Source organism: Marmota marmota, unplaced genomic scaffold (genome assembly GCF_001458135.2).
Source record: "Marmota marmota marmota unplaced genomic scaffold, marMar, whole genome shotgun sequence".
NCBI classification, from domain to species: domain Eukaryota; kingdom Metazoa; phylum Chordata; class Mammalia; order Rodentia; family Sciuridae; genus Marmota; species Marmota marmota.
Window position 1 is genome coordinate 13,240,295 of NW_025999869.1, and position 16,624 is coordinate 13,256,918.

At 45.3% G+C, this 16,624-nt stretch overlaps 1 protein-coding gene across 3 annotated transcripts in view; it reads left to right on the forward strand.

Annotated features, from left to right (window-relative positions):
* Positions 1 to 16,624, forward strand: part of Atp10b (ATPase phospholipid transporting 10B (putative)) — a 319,009-nt gene that overhangs the window by 243,353 nt on the left and 59,032 nt on the right. For all 3 annotated transcript variants that reach the window (XM_048816074.1, XM_015492648.2, XM_015492649.2), the window contains 6 exons: positions 1,282 to 1,367; positions 5,402 to 5,508; positions 9,108 to 9,239; positions 12,449 to 12,576; positions 14,304 to 14,556; positions 15,580 to 15,818. In XM_048816074.1, the coding sequence (XP_048672031.1) occupies positions 1,282 to 1,367; positions 5,402 to 5,508; positions 9,108 to 9,239; positions 12,449 to 12,576; positions 14,304 to 14,556; positions 15,580 to 15,818 (945 nt within the window). The remainder of the gene's footprint in view (positions 1 to 1,281; positions 1,368 to 5,401; positions 5,509 to 9,107; positions 9,240 to 12,448; positions 12,577 to 14,303; positions 14,557 to 15,579; positions 15,819 to 16,624) is intronic.

Consider the following 16,624-nt stretch of genomic DNA (forward strand, 5'->3'; position numbering starts at 1 on the left):
ACAGTTCTTCACCCCTAACTGAGTTTTACCCATTATACCATAAAATCTTGTACAATTAAAATGCCTTTAATAAGCAGAGTTGAGAATATGTTTAGATACTTAGCTACAAGTTTGTTCCCCAGGAAGAGGTTTTGCAGTTCGATTTGAATTCAGATCCCTCTCATGGTATGACCTTGGACAACCTCCCTTACCTTTTTTTAAATTAATTTTATTCTTTTAAATGCACAACAGCAGAGTGCATTACAATTCTTATTATACACATAGAGCACAATTTTTCATATCTTTGTATATAAAGTATGTTCTTGCCAATTCATATATATATATGTGTTTGTTTTTCCAAACTTTAAGGCAGGGGGATGATAAAAGTTCCTGCTTCATAGGATAATTATAAGCCCCAAAACAAATAAAAGTGTAAAGTTCTCATCACAGGGTCAGGCAGAATTAAGAGTCTGGTAAATGCGATTTATTTTGCTTTATTAGCTATTATTTTCACAGTATTTTTAGAATAGAAAATGAATTGAAACATTGTAACTATTCAATAGTGAAATGCTTTTACAGGTAATAGGGCACATTCACCCAATAGGTTTCTATTCAGGTCTTCATAGACAAAATTTGTAGCATGTAAAAATGTGCAAGATACAGGAGCTCCAACTCATTTTTGAAATGCATAAATGTACCTGTGGGCATGCATATGTGTGAATATATCTTTTAACACCCTAGAAGTATTATATTTATATGAGCGTATAAGTTGTGGCTCTCTCCAGGTAGTGTGATTTATGACCCCTTCATTTTGATCATTTATTTTTGTGCTGCCTAATGTATTAGCCACTGGCCACAGGTAGCTATTTGACTTTAATGAAAATTCAATTTGAAAACCAATTCCTGGGTCAAGCTTCAAGTGTTCAATAGCCACATGTTTCAAGTGTTCAGTAGCCACATGTGCCTGGCGGCTCTGTGTTGGACAGCACAGCCTTAGAATGTACATGTCCATGATTGGAGTAGGTTCTATTGGACAACACTGGGCTGGGGACTGGAACCCTGGCCTGCCTGAGAAACACAGTCAGTGCAGAGGCATTCCTGCACCCATCTTTCCATTCATATCTACTTTCTCCTCCTCAATGAGGATTTAACTCTGCTTCCTACACGTTGCAATTGTCACTGTGTGACAAAGCAGGAATCACCTTATTCGTGATGGTTCTAGTAGCGATTAGCTCTCCGGATGATCCTATTAAGACTAAATCAGTAGGACTTAATAACCTCACAGAATTCTGTCTCTCTCAGGAGTTGCAGTTCCAACCAGAGCACTTCTGCAATACCATCGTGTGTGAGAAACCCAACAACCACCTCAACAAATTTAAGGGTTACATGTAAGTATCTAGTGCCTCCGCTCTGCTAGCAAATGTCTCCTCTGCAGCTAGGAAATTTGCTTGCAATGCTCAAACAGATAAGCACCTGGATCCTGAGGAATCTTATTTTTTTTTTATCATAAAGGAAGATTAGAGAGAGATAAGTTGGATATTTTTTTTCCTGAGTGACCTTCATTAAATGTCAAGGTGAAATTCACCAGAGACTTATTTAGAATCTTAGTGAAATTGCATCACAATGAAGATCATCTCTGAGTTGGGGGAGGAAAGGATAATTTAAGTAAAATGGATTATAGTTACGAAAGGAGACCTCAGAGTTTGACAGACCTGGGCTTGAATTGAAGTTCTCCCATTATAAGCTGTGTGAGCTTGGGCAAAGCAATTAACTTCCCTGAACCCTAGTTTCCACATCTGTCAAATTAATATCTATGTCATAGGACTTTTCCATGAATTAAGTTATCAAGACCCTCAGCATAGCAACTGGCAAAGAATAAATGCTCATCTATTGGTATGCTGTAGTTGCAATTACTGCCACTCTTCCACTTTGGTTCAGTCTAAAAATTTTACTGTAATTCTGCTTCCACATCAGACTACTGTGCTGTCTGCAAAATAAGGGCGATGGTAACAAATGTGAGTACGTGCCTTCTACAATGCTCGAACGGTTCTTAGAGCACTTCACACGACATCTAAATGTTCCCAGCAACCCAAGGAAGCAGGTGTCATGATCCCCATTTTTCAGATGGGGAGTCTGATGAACTAAGATGTCAAGATGCACCAAAGACTCACGCAGGTATAGACAAAGCCAGGACTTAAATATGGGTCTTCAGACTCCAACCCTGAAATGTTTCTACTGTCCTGCTTCACAGAGTCATGCCAGCCTCTCACCAATAGGCCTGGGATGATCTCGAGAAGACTTCTGTGCTTCTCTCCATTCGCATTTCCTCGGCTGTCTGGGATGTCAAGAGGGAGAATGTGAGAAGTGAAAGATTAAAAACAGTGCAGGAGAAACCACAGCTTTTAAGGCAAATTGCTTTTTAAATACACAGGAAGGGTGGTGGAGACAGGCAGGGAAAGGCATAAGCTGGGGACAGGGAGGACTTCATGGCGGGCATCTGGCAAGGCAGAGCTTGTCACTAGCCCTGGCAAGGAATGCACTCCTCGCACCTGCGGTTTGTGGATTTGGTTCATCCCAAGTCATTTTCATTTCCGTAGAGAACAGCCTCATGGATGGGTTTCTATCTGTGACCCTGTCTCCTTCAAATACCTTCTGTCCAGCTGAACTTCTCAGCTTTTAACCTAGGCTCTAGCCTATTTTAATCAGGGAGATTTTGGGACAGAACTGTCCCAGCTCCACTCAACCCCAGCATCTCCTCTTCCTGGTTGCTGCTGCCAGAGAGCTGACTCTCCCCCACCGGCCTGAGCTCCACGGATGATCCTGAAAGCCCAATGGGTCAGTCCCATAGCCAACCCATGGACAATGGGCCATCTTGATGTGGTCCTGTATCCTGGCCATGCTAGGCAAGGAGAATGACCCAGAGACGGTTTGCACCTTCTTCATGAGGGAACCCACTGGGCCCTGGGTGCGGTGGTGCACGCCTCTAATTCCAGCAGCTCAGGAGGCTGAGGCAGGAGGATTGCAAGTTCAAAGCCAGCCTCAGCAAAATTGGGCACCAAGCAACTCAATGAGAGCCTGTCTCTAAATAAAATACAAAATAGGGCTTGGGGATGTGGCTCAGTGGCCAAGTGCTCCTGAGTTCAATCCCTGGTACAAAAAAAAAAAAAAAAAAACATTGGTCTGATGTCTCTGGGTTTCCCCCAGAAGCTTCTGTGGATCTTCTATAGTGTTCACTGTGACTTCACAGGTCAACTAGAAGATGAACGGCCTTTATTGATCTAATCAAAGATTATAAATGTCAAATTTGAAAATGCAATTTTTAAACAAAAGAATCTATAGAACAGTGGCTCTCAATTAGAGGAAATCTCCCTCTTCCCCAGCCAGGGGACACTTGGGAAGATCTGGAGGCATTTTTGGTTGTCACACTGGGGAGTCCTATCGCTGGCATCTTGTGAGTTGGGACCAGGGATGCTGCCCAACATTTACAGTTCATAAGACAGCCCCCGCCACACTGAATCACCCAGCCCAAGATGTTAATAATGCCAGGATTGAGAAATGTCTCTGAGTCCTTTAAATAGAGCATCCCTGTAAACAAAGAGCATTCAATAAAGCAGTAGTTATGAGAAAGCTAATCCTTTCCCCCACCGGCCTGCTTATTCCTACTGTCCTTTGGAAAAAAAGAACGTTATTACTAGAAGTAGAAGCTTCTGTTATGATATCTCCTCAGATCATCATAAATATGTTCCTTAAACCATAAGCTACTGACAGACACATTCAAGATTCATTAGCCCGAGAGTCAATCCACAACTAGCCTCTTCCTTGATAGATAGATAGATAGGAGGAGCAATCATGGGTCCTAAAAGTCATCCTCAGACCACCTTTATGATTTTTTTATCATATTCATCAAAATCTATACTTTTTCCTACCAAATTTGTAATTGCTTGATTTTTAAAATTCAAAAGGGAAATTTATACAATTAGACCTTTGAAAAATAATATCACTTGCTATACATAGAAGGTCATAGTAAAACGCATATGGTGACATCAAAACCTTTATTGTCGAATTTAATGAAAGACCATTTGTCATAAGCCTCCTCTGTGTTAAAAAATAGGATGGACAAGTGGCATAGCAGGGTTAATACTTCAACCTGAAATGAGGACATCCTCCTTGACAGATTCACAGAATCAGGTAAGGGGGTGGCACTTTGAGAACCCCAGAGTAGTGAAAATCTCATCAGGGGTTTTTGTCTGCTACCTGCATTTCCAGGTTCTCCAATGCTCCAGGCACTAGATGTGTGGCCTTGGAAAAACTCTCAGCCTTTCTGAGCTTCAGTTTTTTCATGAGCAAAAATAACCACCCTGCTAGCTTTCCAGAGCTATAAAGATTCAAATAAGGCCAAGTAAGTGAATGTATTTTATAAACACAGGAATTATTAGCATTAAAATGCACACTAGGTTACAGCCGAGCACTCAGGAGCCAGACCTCCTAAGTGTGAATCCTGCTCTGCCACCTACTAGCTCCACAAACTTGCCTCTGTTTTCCTGTCTGTGAAATGGGTATGAAAACATGCCCTAGCCTCTTATGAGGCTTAGTTAACACCTGGAAAAGTCTTGCAAGCAGATGTAGGGAAATGAAATACTGAAGAACTATAAGGAAAAAAAGCTTTTAGAGTCTGAACTATTTTTTTTCCTCTTAATGTTTCTGGAGCATTATATTTAAAGTTGGTTAAAAAAAAAATTCTCCAAGGAAAGGCATCATGATAGACTAAGGACCAGAACCCAGGAAATAATATAATCAGTCTTACTCAGAAGTTTCTAGAGCAATGGAAGATGCAATGCTCCCCAAGGCTGCAGGAAGGAAGAGATTTCATCTCCTCACTAAGAGGCTGCCACCAGTGAGTCGGGCAAATAGCGATTATCCAATTCTGCTTATTTTGTGGGAGACTGAGGGAAGGATAGAACGGGAGAGAGGCCAAATGCTTCTCAGAATGAGACGAAGTGGCGACTGCCCTTCCTTGCCTGACCCTACCGCCTTTCCTGTCTCCTGGTAAAAGAGAGACCTATCTAGTGTCCACGATGCACTTGGATGTCCAGTTTGGGTTGATCAGGTCCCTGGCAGCAGCAAGCACAAGTGTGTGAATGCTGCGTAAGGGGCACCAGAGCAGGCCTCACAGGGGAGTAAGTGAGGATTTCCTAGGGTGGACAACTCCATTCTGATGGTCCAGCCCCCCACCCAGGCCTAGGAACCATGACAGGCAGGTGCCCTTGAACCTACAGGAGAGTGGATTCCCGGTTACTACCGTCCTCTGAAAATGAGGGGGGAGAAGGTTTAATCATATACTCACAGTTTTCTTCTGTGATACTAACCAGTGACCATGTGGACAGGCCACCAAACCACCCTGTGTCTCCTTCATCATCCCCAGGGAGCATCCTGACCAGACCAGGACTGGCTTCGGCAGTGAGAGTCTTCTGCTTCGAGGCTGCACTATCAGAAACACGGAGATGGCTGTTGGCATTGTCATCTATGCAGGTCATTGTCCTTGGGCCTTTCTGTTGTCCAACGTTTTCTTTATTCTTCTATCCTTTTCCTCGAAATCTACATTCACTCCATAAGAACTCGCCTCGGTTCAAAGGACTGAGAGTCACATAGCAGCCCATCCCTCAAGTAAGCAAACTGAGGCTGGGACCACACCTGCTTGCTCAGTCCACAGGAGGCTTCAAAGTAATAATGAGATTCCAAAGTCATATCACTCATCTGAAGCAGATAGGGTCACACTCACCCACCCAGTGGATTGGTGACACTAACCAAAGGGAGGGTAAAGAGGGACTGTCTTGTGACTGTCTTCTTGGGCCTATAGAATAACCTCACTAAACATAACAACCTCATCTTTTATGCCCAAATTTACTCATTTTGTACAGTGCAAACAGTACTTGTATCTGCTCTGGAGAATTCTTGAGGATCAGATGACCCAACCCATGAAAGGCACCTGGCACTCTCTCTAGCACAGTGAGAGCTCAATGGGCTTGGATTATGGGTTTTGTAAATTTTGCATAATTTTTGTAATTATGCTTTTACTGTTATCTTTATTTTATGGCTGTATATTGGAGAACTCTGAGTCCACTTTCACTGCTACTATGAAATACTTGATACATGGTAACTTTTAAAGAAAAGAGGTTTATTTAGTTCCCAGTTTGGGAGGTTCCAAACTGGTGTTGACTCAGCTCTAGGGAAGACTAACATTTGGTGGAATAACTGACATCCAAACCATAGCAGGGGTCTCCCTCCTTTCTACTTTGATTAGCTCCCCAATAACACAGGGGTGAGAGCAGTACTCTTCCCAAAGTAATCAAAAGTCTCAAAGGGCACTCTTGTGAGTCCCTATTGCCTAACTGCTGGTGTGTGGTAGGTGCTCGGTAGATTTCTATCCTTACATGAAAGACATTGTCCTCTGGAGAGGAAGTGGTGTCTCTGGAAAGTCTATAATTCACTAGAAGCATCTCCATTTCCTGGGATGCTTTGGAGTTTTTTGCTTTTTTGATTTCATTGGTTGGTTTCATTCATTTTGGTCTGAGTAGAACTCCATATTGATAGACATGAAAGATAGACATAAGTATCCATCTACTCTAAGGTTTACTTTTTAGGGTTGTCAAAGAAAAACAGGTCTTTTTAAAATTAATGTCCCTAGTTAGCTAGCTTTTCCTAATTGGGGGGAGAGGAGTATGTTTTTCAGTTCAGGTGACTTCTTTCAAGGCTCTTTGGCAAGGAAGTTCAGCACCATCTGGTAGACCTACTGTACCTGAACTCTCCAGAAATCTCTGCCCCCAGAAAACAGAAAGAGAAAAGCCACACAGATTTAGAGCTGTGCTTCTCTGCCTAAGTGAAGACAAAGAACCACTAAATGAGTGATAAGTAACTTTTGGAAAGGAATTTAATGGATAGCCAGGCAGCCTGGGGAGAAGATCCACTGTGTTCTGAATGTTCCTGTGTGAGGTGGTGAAATTTTCTATGCAAGAGGAACTAATAGTTCCTACCTGGCAGCAGTGTAAGGATCAAAGGAGGTTGTTTGTGAAAAGGCCTGAATAGTAACTAGAACAAATTAGACACACGCAAAAATGGAGCTCATTGTTTTGAGTATCACTATGTAGATCAGGGTCTCTCAACCTGGGCATGACTGATATTTGGTCCATTGATAACATTTTTTGCAGGGAGGGGCTTTCTTGTAAAATGTTGAGTGACATGTCTGGTCTCCACCTAGTACAGCCATTAGACCCACCCCATTTCTGAGTTAAGATAGTCAAAGATGTCTCATACATTGCCAAATGTATGAGAATAAATCACCACTGGTTAAGAATAACGGTCCAGAGTTATCTTCTCTTTCGTGAAACTGTCAACAGACACATAGGGCCAAGAACTCAGGCCAAGTTGAGCTTTCCAGAAGGAAGAGATGCAGTGTGGAGGTGTGTGTTCAAGCCCCTACTATGGGCTAGGAACTAGTTTAGGTACTTGATCTATATTCATTCAGGCCCCCACCTCAAATGCACCCATGATCATCATCTCCCATTTGACCAATAAGGAATTGAGGAGCAGAGGAATTCATTGGTCTGAAGTCACATGTCTTCTAGATTAATTCCCTGTAACCCAAGATCAAATATCTGCCGAATTGAGTTCTGACTCAAGAGCCACAATACCACAGGGCCCCCCTATGTACCCAACTCCATCCCAGATAACAGGTGGAGTCTCAGCAGGTGAGGAGCAGGTGGGCAAAGAGCATGGTCCCAGGACCCCCTGCGCACACTGAGCTTGAGGTGGGTGGAAAGCTATGCGTGCTCTTGGCCTGTGCTCCTCATCTGCAGAACTCTTCCCAAGCACAGCCACTTGAGCCTAACTTAATAAACCTGGGGGTTCAGTCCCTCCTGCTGTTTTGTTGCTGCTTTAAATCCACAAGGCAACCAGCGAAGCAGCATTGAAGCCATTTGCTTCTGGAACTGATGCATTGGCTTTCTTTGATTTTGCACAGAAAATATGTGACTGCCATTTTTAAATTTGACCACCAAGGAAGAGTGCAGCTTGGACATTAAAATCCAGCAACCCTAGAGGGGAGGCTCTGTCCCAAGGCAGTGTCTCAGGTTGACTCTTAGCTCTCTGCTGTGTGATCTGGGGCACCACAGGTTGGTGGAAGGAGACCCAGACTGGGACTCAGAATCGTGGCTTCCTATGGTGACTTCATTATGTCAACTTATTCTCTCTCTTTGGAAAGGTCCATTCCACTCTCTGGTTGTTCCCTTTCCCAACTGAAAAAAGGAGATAACTGGAAGAGATAGCGAGTCTTCAAATTTTGTCATCCTTTGGTTGAATGAAATTTTATACAAATGTCCCAGTTAGGGTTGAGGCTACTCGGAGTCAGTGCTAGGGTGATGGCCTTTGGTCCCTATTACTGTCGCACAGAAAACACCAACTCTTCAAGCACAACCAAAAAGGGAAATATAGGAACTACTTGCCCTGAGTGCTGTCCTACCACAGAGTCTTTGCACAGCACAATCTCACAGCCTAGAACTTTTTTCTCCCTCCCTTAAATGTTACCTCTTTGGAGAAGCTTTCTCTGACCATGCTGTCTAATGGCATCCCTTACCTGCCTCAGCTCTTTGATTACTACTTTCATTTATTTTATGGGACTAATTAATACTGGGATCTCTTATTTGTTTCTTTGTATAACTTTGCCAGAAAGGGAACGCTTTGTCTTACCATAATGGCCAGAACAGTGCCTCTGGGCAAATTAGAAAGACACAGCCCTTCCTAAAGACAGCGGACTTTCATCTGCCACAAGTTTGTCCTACTAACCTTACTAGTCTCCGACTACTAAATAAGGGGTACCCAGAGAGCTGAGCCATGGTAGCTCTGTCAGTGTCCACCACCATGCCTGGCACGTAGGGGACACTCGGTGAACACCTGCTGGCACACTGGTGAGGCCCCTCCACCCATCCTCAGCAACCTCCCCAAGGCAGGACAGATTCCACTAGCAAATGAAACCTTACTTTTATCCCCAGCTCTGATGAGGAAAGCCAAGGGTGTGATCCAGGGCAGAGGTAACAAGGAACCAAGGGACTGATTTTTCTCATTCTCTCCCAAAGGCCATGACACAAAAGCCATGCTGAACAACAGCGGCCCCCGGTACAAACGCAGCAAGATCGAGCGGCGCATGAACACAGACATCTTCTTCTGCATCGGGCTCCTCTTCCTAATGTGTCTCATTGGAGCTGTAGGTATGGAATTTTCTGGAAAGGAAGCACACTAAGCTGTTTCTTTGAGCAAGTTGCTTCAGTTCTCTGAGCCTCGGTTTCCTCATCTATAAAATAGGGCTCAGAAAAAAATAAAATTTATGCTGCCTACTTGACTCAAATGCCAAAGAAATAAAAATGCAGAAATCTCCTGAAAGTAATATGTGCTCGTAAATATTGGGGCTATCATGTATCATGTATTGGTTCATGAAATACTTATGGGCCCCTGGCACTCTCTGGGCGTGAGAGACTCACAAGGTGAGTTGGCCACAGGACTGGGCCTCCAGGGCTCCTGTCTAGCATGAAGGAGTCAAACATGAGCAGGACCACTGGTCCAATCTGCCCCTCTCAGTTAGGACTGCACATGAATACTACCTTCATTTTCTATCACTGCTTTTAAAAATGAACAGACTGCATCGATCAGTATAAAGTTCTGTTCTGGAGGTCAGAAGTCCAGAATCTGTTTTTTTCTGGGTTCAGATCAGTAGGTCTGGTTCCTTCTAGAGGCTGAGGGAAGGATACATTCCTTATCTCTTTCAGCTTCCGGTGGCTGCCTGTGCCCCCTGGTTCATGGCCATTTCCTCCACCTGCTGTCACGCTCAGAGCACACCTCTCCAGGCCCTTCCTGTCCCCCTCTCATCAGGAGCAGTATCTCCCTCCTATATAAGGATACTTGTAATTACATCCCTGAACCGCCCCCCCCCCCCCAGGTGACCCAGCAGACTCTCTCCATCTCAAATCCCATGACTTAATCACATCTGCAAAGTCCCTTTTGCCATATGAGAGAGCATATTCACAGGGCATGGGGACTAGGCTGTATATTATGGGATGGGGGTGAGAGAGGACAAACATTATTCAGCCTAAAGCGGGTGTCATGGGAACACCAATGTCATCTTCAAGAGGCAGCTGCTTGAGCTGATTCCCAAATGGAGTAGGCATTCACTGGAGGAGGAGATGACAGAGGCGAGTTTAGGGGTAGGATGGGCTGGCCAGTGGTGAGGAAAGAAAGAGGGAGGGCTACTATAGCCTCATGGACAGAACCCATAATGCACAAGGAAGAACACAAATCACCACAGACAGGGAAGCAGTTGGTTATCTGACATGGCAGGAGCAAGGCCAAGAACAGAGACTGAATCCACACCATGCCATGGCCAACTTCAGGAAGTATGGACAGGAGTGATTTGGAGTCTTTAAGTTGATCCTCGGATTGAAGGTAGAGGACCCTTGATAAAGCTTTTACACATTCACCCCCTTAAGTTGAAATCTAATAATGATACTTGGGATGCTAAAGGAGACCTCAAAAGAACCAGGGATGATCATGAGGAAGGACTTGTGGGCTGGGTGGAGACCCCACTGCTAAAACCAACCCCATGAGCATGATGGTGCTTGCTCTCTGCTTGCCTTAGAAAATGTAACATTGCTGCTGCTGAGATAGTGTCTGAGAGGTGAAGACCTCCCCTGGGCTCAGATCTAGGGTAAACCACCCTGGGGGTGGCCTGGAGTTTTCAATAAATATACTTCCCAAGTTTGTCTAGTAGCACTCCATGCAAGGGTGGCTCATGGCTGCAAGGAGAGCACTGGGGACAGGCACCTGCCCACGTGGCCACCTCTGTGCCCTCAGAGTTCTGCAGGACACTGCGTTGGGACAGGTTTTTCAAGGCCTTGTCAGCACTGAAAGGACATTTAAGATCATCTCACTGTATCTCCAGAGAAAGGAAATTAATGATTAAAAGGCCATACAGCAAGATAAGGCACAGGCAACTAGATCAGCTGGCAGGTTCCCAAAACAATAAATAGAAAGATAAAAGAGGAGGGGATGGGATTCTGAGATTAGCAGCTTCCATACAGCACAACAATGTGGGTGCCTCATTAAAGCTCAGCCCTGCAGGAGCAGAGAGCTCCCAGGTGAGAAGGAGCAGCACTGCAGGGTTCCTGACCACAGGTCCACCTGGTTTTTCTAAGGGTACTGTTTTTTGTTTGCTTTTATTTTTTTTTAATTGTAGTCGACCCAATACCTTTATTTATATGTGGTGCTGAGGATCGAACCCAGTGCCTCACACGTGCTAGGCAGGCGCTCTGCCACTGAGCCACAACCCCAGCCTGTTGTTTCTCCTTTCTTTGCTCCAACTGCCCTTCCTGGCCTTTCTGACACCCTCCACCACACACATACATACCCTAGTCCAGGTTCTGGGACTCCACATGTCCTCCTCCTCCTGACACCTTTTTCTGACTTCTCCTGTGTTACCATCTTGTTCCTATATAAAGATCAGGGCCCCTCACTGTGCCACAACATTTGCTCCATAGTATCACCCTCAAAGAGCACTGTGCCCATAAGTCTCCTTCCGTCTGCCATATGTGGTGGCATCTGGCCCATCTTCCTGGGCAATGACGCGTCTTTGGGCAGAGCAACATTCTCCAAAATTCCCTGTAGGTTATACCCTGGAGCTGAAAGCTTTATACACAGTAGGTTATAATGACCCTGTAGTGATGTGTCATTACTGAGTATTACTGATTACACTGCTGATCGGAGATGTTCAGAGAGCCCTGCAGCAGGTAGTAGAAGCACTTCACCTGTGTAGGCCTCAGACATGGGTGTTATCATCCCCTTTGCAGATAAGGAAACAGTGTAGCGGCTGTGGCTCTGATGGCACTCCAGGCTCTGTGTAGCACCCCTCATGCTGTGTGCAGTGTGTCCTTTTACATCGGGTGGTTGGTAGGGAACTCCTCAAGAACCAAGACAGACTCCTTGAATCGATAAGCATTGGCTGAAGGAGGAGTGAGTGGGCAAACAGAAAGATGGGTAAATGGATGGAGGGGTAGATGAGAGAAGAAGGGAGATCAAGACTCCCAGCCACACACTTTTGCCCACACAACTAAAAGGAACACACGTCCTTCTCCCTGTGTCCAACCCCTCGGGAACCAGTCTTCACCAGAACACAAGTAATCCGCATGTTCATCTCCTCCAGGAAAACAGACTTAACGGTGATGGTGAAATCTAGGGATTGATTGTAGGGTACGTGAAGAGCGCATTCGAGAGGGACGAGCTACAGACCCCTACACCTGTGTCGTGTGACATGAGGATGGGCTCCTCCCAAGCCTTCCCATTTCCAGGAGTAGGTCAAGAGCTGATATAATGGACCGACTTCCGGCCTAAATGCAGACTCTTTCTCATCTCTGGGTCCGTTTCTTCTCAGGTCACGGCCTCTGGAATCGGAACTTTAAGAAACACCCTCCCTTCGACGTGCCGGATGCCGAAGGCCACTATCTTCCCCTTGCTCTGGGGGGCTTCTACATGTTCCTCACGATGATCATCCTGCTCCAGGTAAGGAGGCTCTCTAATCCCTACAACTTTGCAAAATAAAGAAAGGTCAGTGTTGGCCACAAGAGAAGTGACTGGACGGAGGTGAGGAGGTGGCTATTGCTTTCCTGTGAGGCTTTAAAAATATTGGCTTTGAGGTCATTTCAGAGCAGCCCAGGCTTCTAGAGGGGACCTGGTCCCTCAAGATAACAGCTGTAGGGAAATGTTTATCAGGCTTTTCTATTAAGAGTAGGGTTACAACAGTGAACCACACGCGCCTGTCTCTTTGACAGAAACAGAACAGACAAAACACTAATGACCTCAGCACAGAAGGAGAAAAAGGAGCTCCGAGAGCCACCAAGAACTCCCCATCCCCTGAGCATCAAGAGAGAAGGGAAATGGGAGTTGGTGCCTTTGCATCTAATAGATGGAGAAGGAAAAGGGGAAAATGGAAGAAAACAGAGAGAACCAACCAAATGTGAGGCATTTAGGGATAAAGAAATGAATTTTAAAAAGTCTTCATGCGCCATAAGAAAATGTGGTCAATGAAAAGATGAGAGAAGTTGTAGTAGTCTTTGGTGAAGTTGCACTAGGCTAGATTTCTTGTGCTTTATGAAGGTGTTTCGTGATCCTCTTATTGATGAGCCACTTTTTTGTGGGTGGGTAGGGGGGTATGGGGGGTTGAATTCGGGGACACTTGACGACCGAGCCACATCCCCAGCCCTATTTTGTATTTAGAGACAGGGTCTCACTGAGTTGCTTAGCTCTCACTTTTTGCTAGGCTGGCTTTGAACTCACGATCTCCTGTCTCAGCCTACTGAGTTGCTGGGATTACAGGCGTGTGCCACTGCACCAGGGCTGATGAACCACTTTTAATCACTTGCTTATCAAGGAGAGTAATCCTTTTGAAAAGTAAACAAGCACACCTGTCCTCTGCAGAGTAATTTCATATCTGCTCAAGGTGAAATCCAAAGTCCTTGAGCGCAGACAACAGGGCCAAGTGATCTGGACTCTGACTCCTTCCCTGACCCTGGCTCCTGCCTCTCTCTTCCTCATGCATGTGCAAGGCCAGCTCATTATTACCCATCAAACACCGATTCGGCTCCCCCATCCAGACCTCTCCTCCCTCAGATAACCTCACAACTCACACCCTCCAAAGGTCATGATCTGAGTCCCTCCCACCCATCACTCTCTACCAACTGTTTTCTTCTATTCTCCATCATAAGACTTAAGGCCACCCAATATGTCTTTATTAGTTTGCTTCCTGTCACTGAAATGTGAATTCTTTAAGGAATTTTGTTCAGATAACTCCCATTTCTAAGATATAGAACAGCATCCAATGCAAAGAAAGCCCTGGATGAATATTAGGTGTTGAATTAGTGGACAGTAATCGGTGGTAAGTACCTATAGAAATGGGTGGTGGCCCTGCATGATCTAGAGATCTAAGAGGGCTCAGGGGATGCTGGACGGTGGCACTAAGACTTCCTCACTTGCTTCCTCTCATTCAAAACCAAAGGTGAGGGCCTGCCTTGTCCCAGGCACCCCAGGTTGAAGAAAACACCTCCTTCACAGATTCCCAAGAATCTCCCCAGGGGAGGCGTGAAGTCACTGACCTTTAATTTCTCAGACGACGAACATCCTGTGAGCTGACCTCAGCTTTCCATCAAATGCCTTTGCTACCTACTCGTGATGGGTCCGGAGGTAGGGAACCCTCCTGGTTTCTGACTCGGCGGGCATCCATCTCCCCTCAGGTGCTGATCCCGATCTCATTGTACGTGTCCATTGAGCTGGTAAAGCTGGGGCAAGTATTCTTCCTGCACAATGACCTTGACCTCTACGATGAGGAGACCGATTTGTCCATTCAGTGCCGAGCCCTGAACATCACCGAGGACCTGGGCCAGATCCAGTACATCTTCTCCGACAAGACGGGGACGCTGACCGAGAACAAGATGGTGTTCCGGCGCTGCTCCATCATGGGCAGAGAGTATTGTCACCAAGAAAATGGTACGAGGGCTGCCCAGGGCCTCCATCCCCCCTCTAAAAGGAAACACTTCCTAAGTGAAGAGGAATAAAAAGACACGAGCTGGCTGTGGGTAGAGGCTGTGTGGCATTTGGACAGGTTGCCTCCTGTATCCTGTGGCCTTCCCTGTCACACCTCAGGGCTCTTCTTATTTCCTGTCAACTTTCATGTGTTGACAAAGGCTAAATGTGATCCCCATGTAGAAACCCTCCAGTGGATCTCTGTCTGGTGACAGTCATAACACAGCCTGTGTATGTCAGGAAGGGACTGGGGACATGTCTCAATGGATTGGCAGTTATGCAGGGAAGCTTTAGGAGTTTCTCGGGTCACTTTAGCTGACAGGTCAGAACAGGTCTAGATCTAGGCACATGCTCATATTTGACATACCTAGAAAATTCCTTACATGCTAACTTATTTTGAAAAAAAAATCTCTTAGACTTTGAGGCAATGTTTTTGGTTAGGAGATAAGGCTGTAAGTGTTTTATTTTATCTGGGCTGAAAGTAGCCCATAAAACACTCTCAGCCACACTCCCACCCCGCCACGCACACACTGTCTAATAGACTATCAGGAGAGCAGTGTTCATTCTTTTGGTTGGGAGGCATGGAGAAAGAAAGGCGCTGCTAGAGGCAGCCATATGCCCATTCGATGGTGAGAGTTCATCATCTACATGGGAATTTACTAACTACTACTTCTAACCAGTATGGATGGTTTGCTAATCACTTTCACACATTATGTCACCATTAAATCTTATAAACAATCCTAGAGTCAGGTACTTTTTGAAAACCACTGAGGAAATAGAAACATAAGTTGTGGAAGCTCGAAGTCACATAGTAGAGACAGAATTTGAATCTGTGAGAATTAACCGTATCCCTCTTTCTCTAGCATCAGTAGCCCAGTTACCAATTTTCCACAGCAGCCTCAACCCTTGTGGTACTGCGACCTTACCTGGGAAGTCCAGCATCCAGCTGTGGCCCAGCCAAGGGATAACAGGACTCCTTTCTTGCAGCCAAGCGACTAGAGACCCCAAAGGAACTGGACTCGGACAGTGAAGAGTGGACCCAATACCGATGCCTGTCCTTCCCAGCCAGATGGACCCAGGGCCCTGCAACGATGAGAAGTCAAGGTGGTGCCCAGCCTCTGAGGAGGTGCCATAGTGCCCGGGTGCCCATCCAAGGCCACTCCCGACAAAGGTCTGTAGGACGCCGTGAGAGCTCACAGCCTCCTGTGGCCTTCAGCAGCTCCATAGTAAGTCCCTGTCTTTCCTCTTTGGATTACAAGTGTCCCATGGTAGGAGGGTGTGAGTGAAAGATAAATGACTGTGTAAACTCTGAAAAGCCCTAAAATGGTGGCCCTGGCGTTGAATGGACTCCACACAGGTGCCCTGTCAGCATGTACAACTCCCGTTCATTTCAGAGGTGCAACACTTAGAAATCTGGAGAGTTCATCTAAACATGTAGATTCTGGCTTCTCTTAAAAATGGAATCGGAAAAATTCCCCACACTAGGCCAGAGTTCCTCATGGCCATCACTGGCCTGAGTTAAGGCATCATGTCACCTGGACTGGGCACGCCATCTTCAGTTCACTACAGCCCCTCGCTCTTCTGCTGATCCCCATCACTGAGCTGAGAGCCAGCAGTTGCTTCTTGTGCATCTTTTTCCAATTACACAATTAAGAGAAAAAAGAAATATGTGTGGTGTCCATGTTTCCATAAAGTAGAGAAATAAGAGAGAAAACCTGGAAGGTCTCGTGTGTCTGAAGGAAAATGAGAGAGTATGGTTTTGGTAGAATATGTATGAACAGTTACAAACATAGACTGTGTCAAAATTACCCAGCCTATTTCACCCTTAGGTTAACTCTGGCCGCTGTGGGCATTCAAGTTTGTAGCATACCTATTAGAAATGCCATATTTTTGACCTAACATATCAAAAGCACTTTTTATATTACTATCTAGTTTTCATAACCCAGGACTCTATATCCTAAAGAAATTGATGTCACTGCTCTAACTTTAGGTAAGTACTAAGTTGAAGAAGATTGTAAGAGTTAAGGTTGAG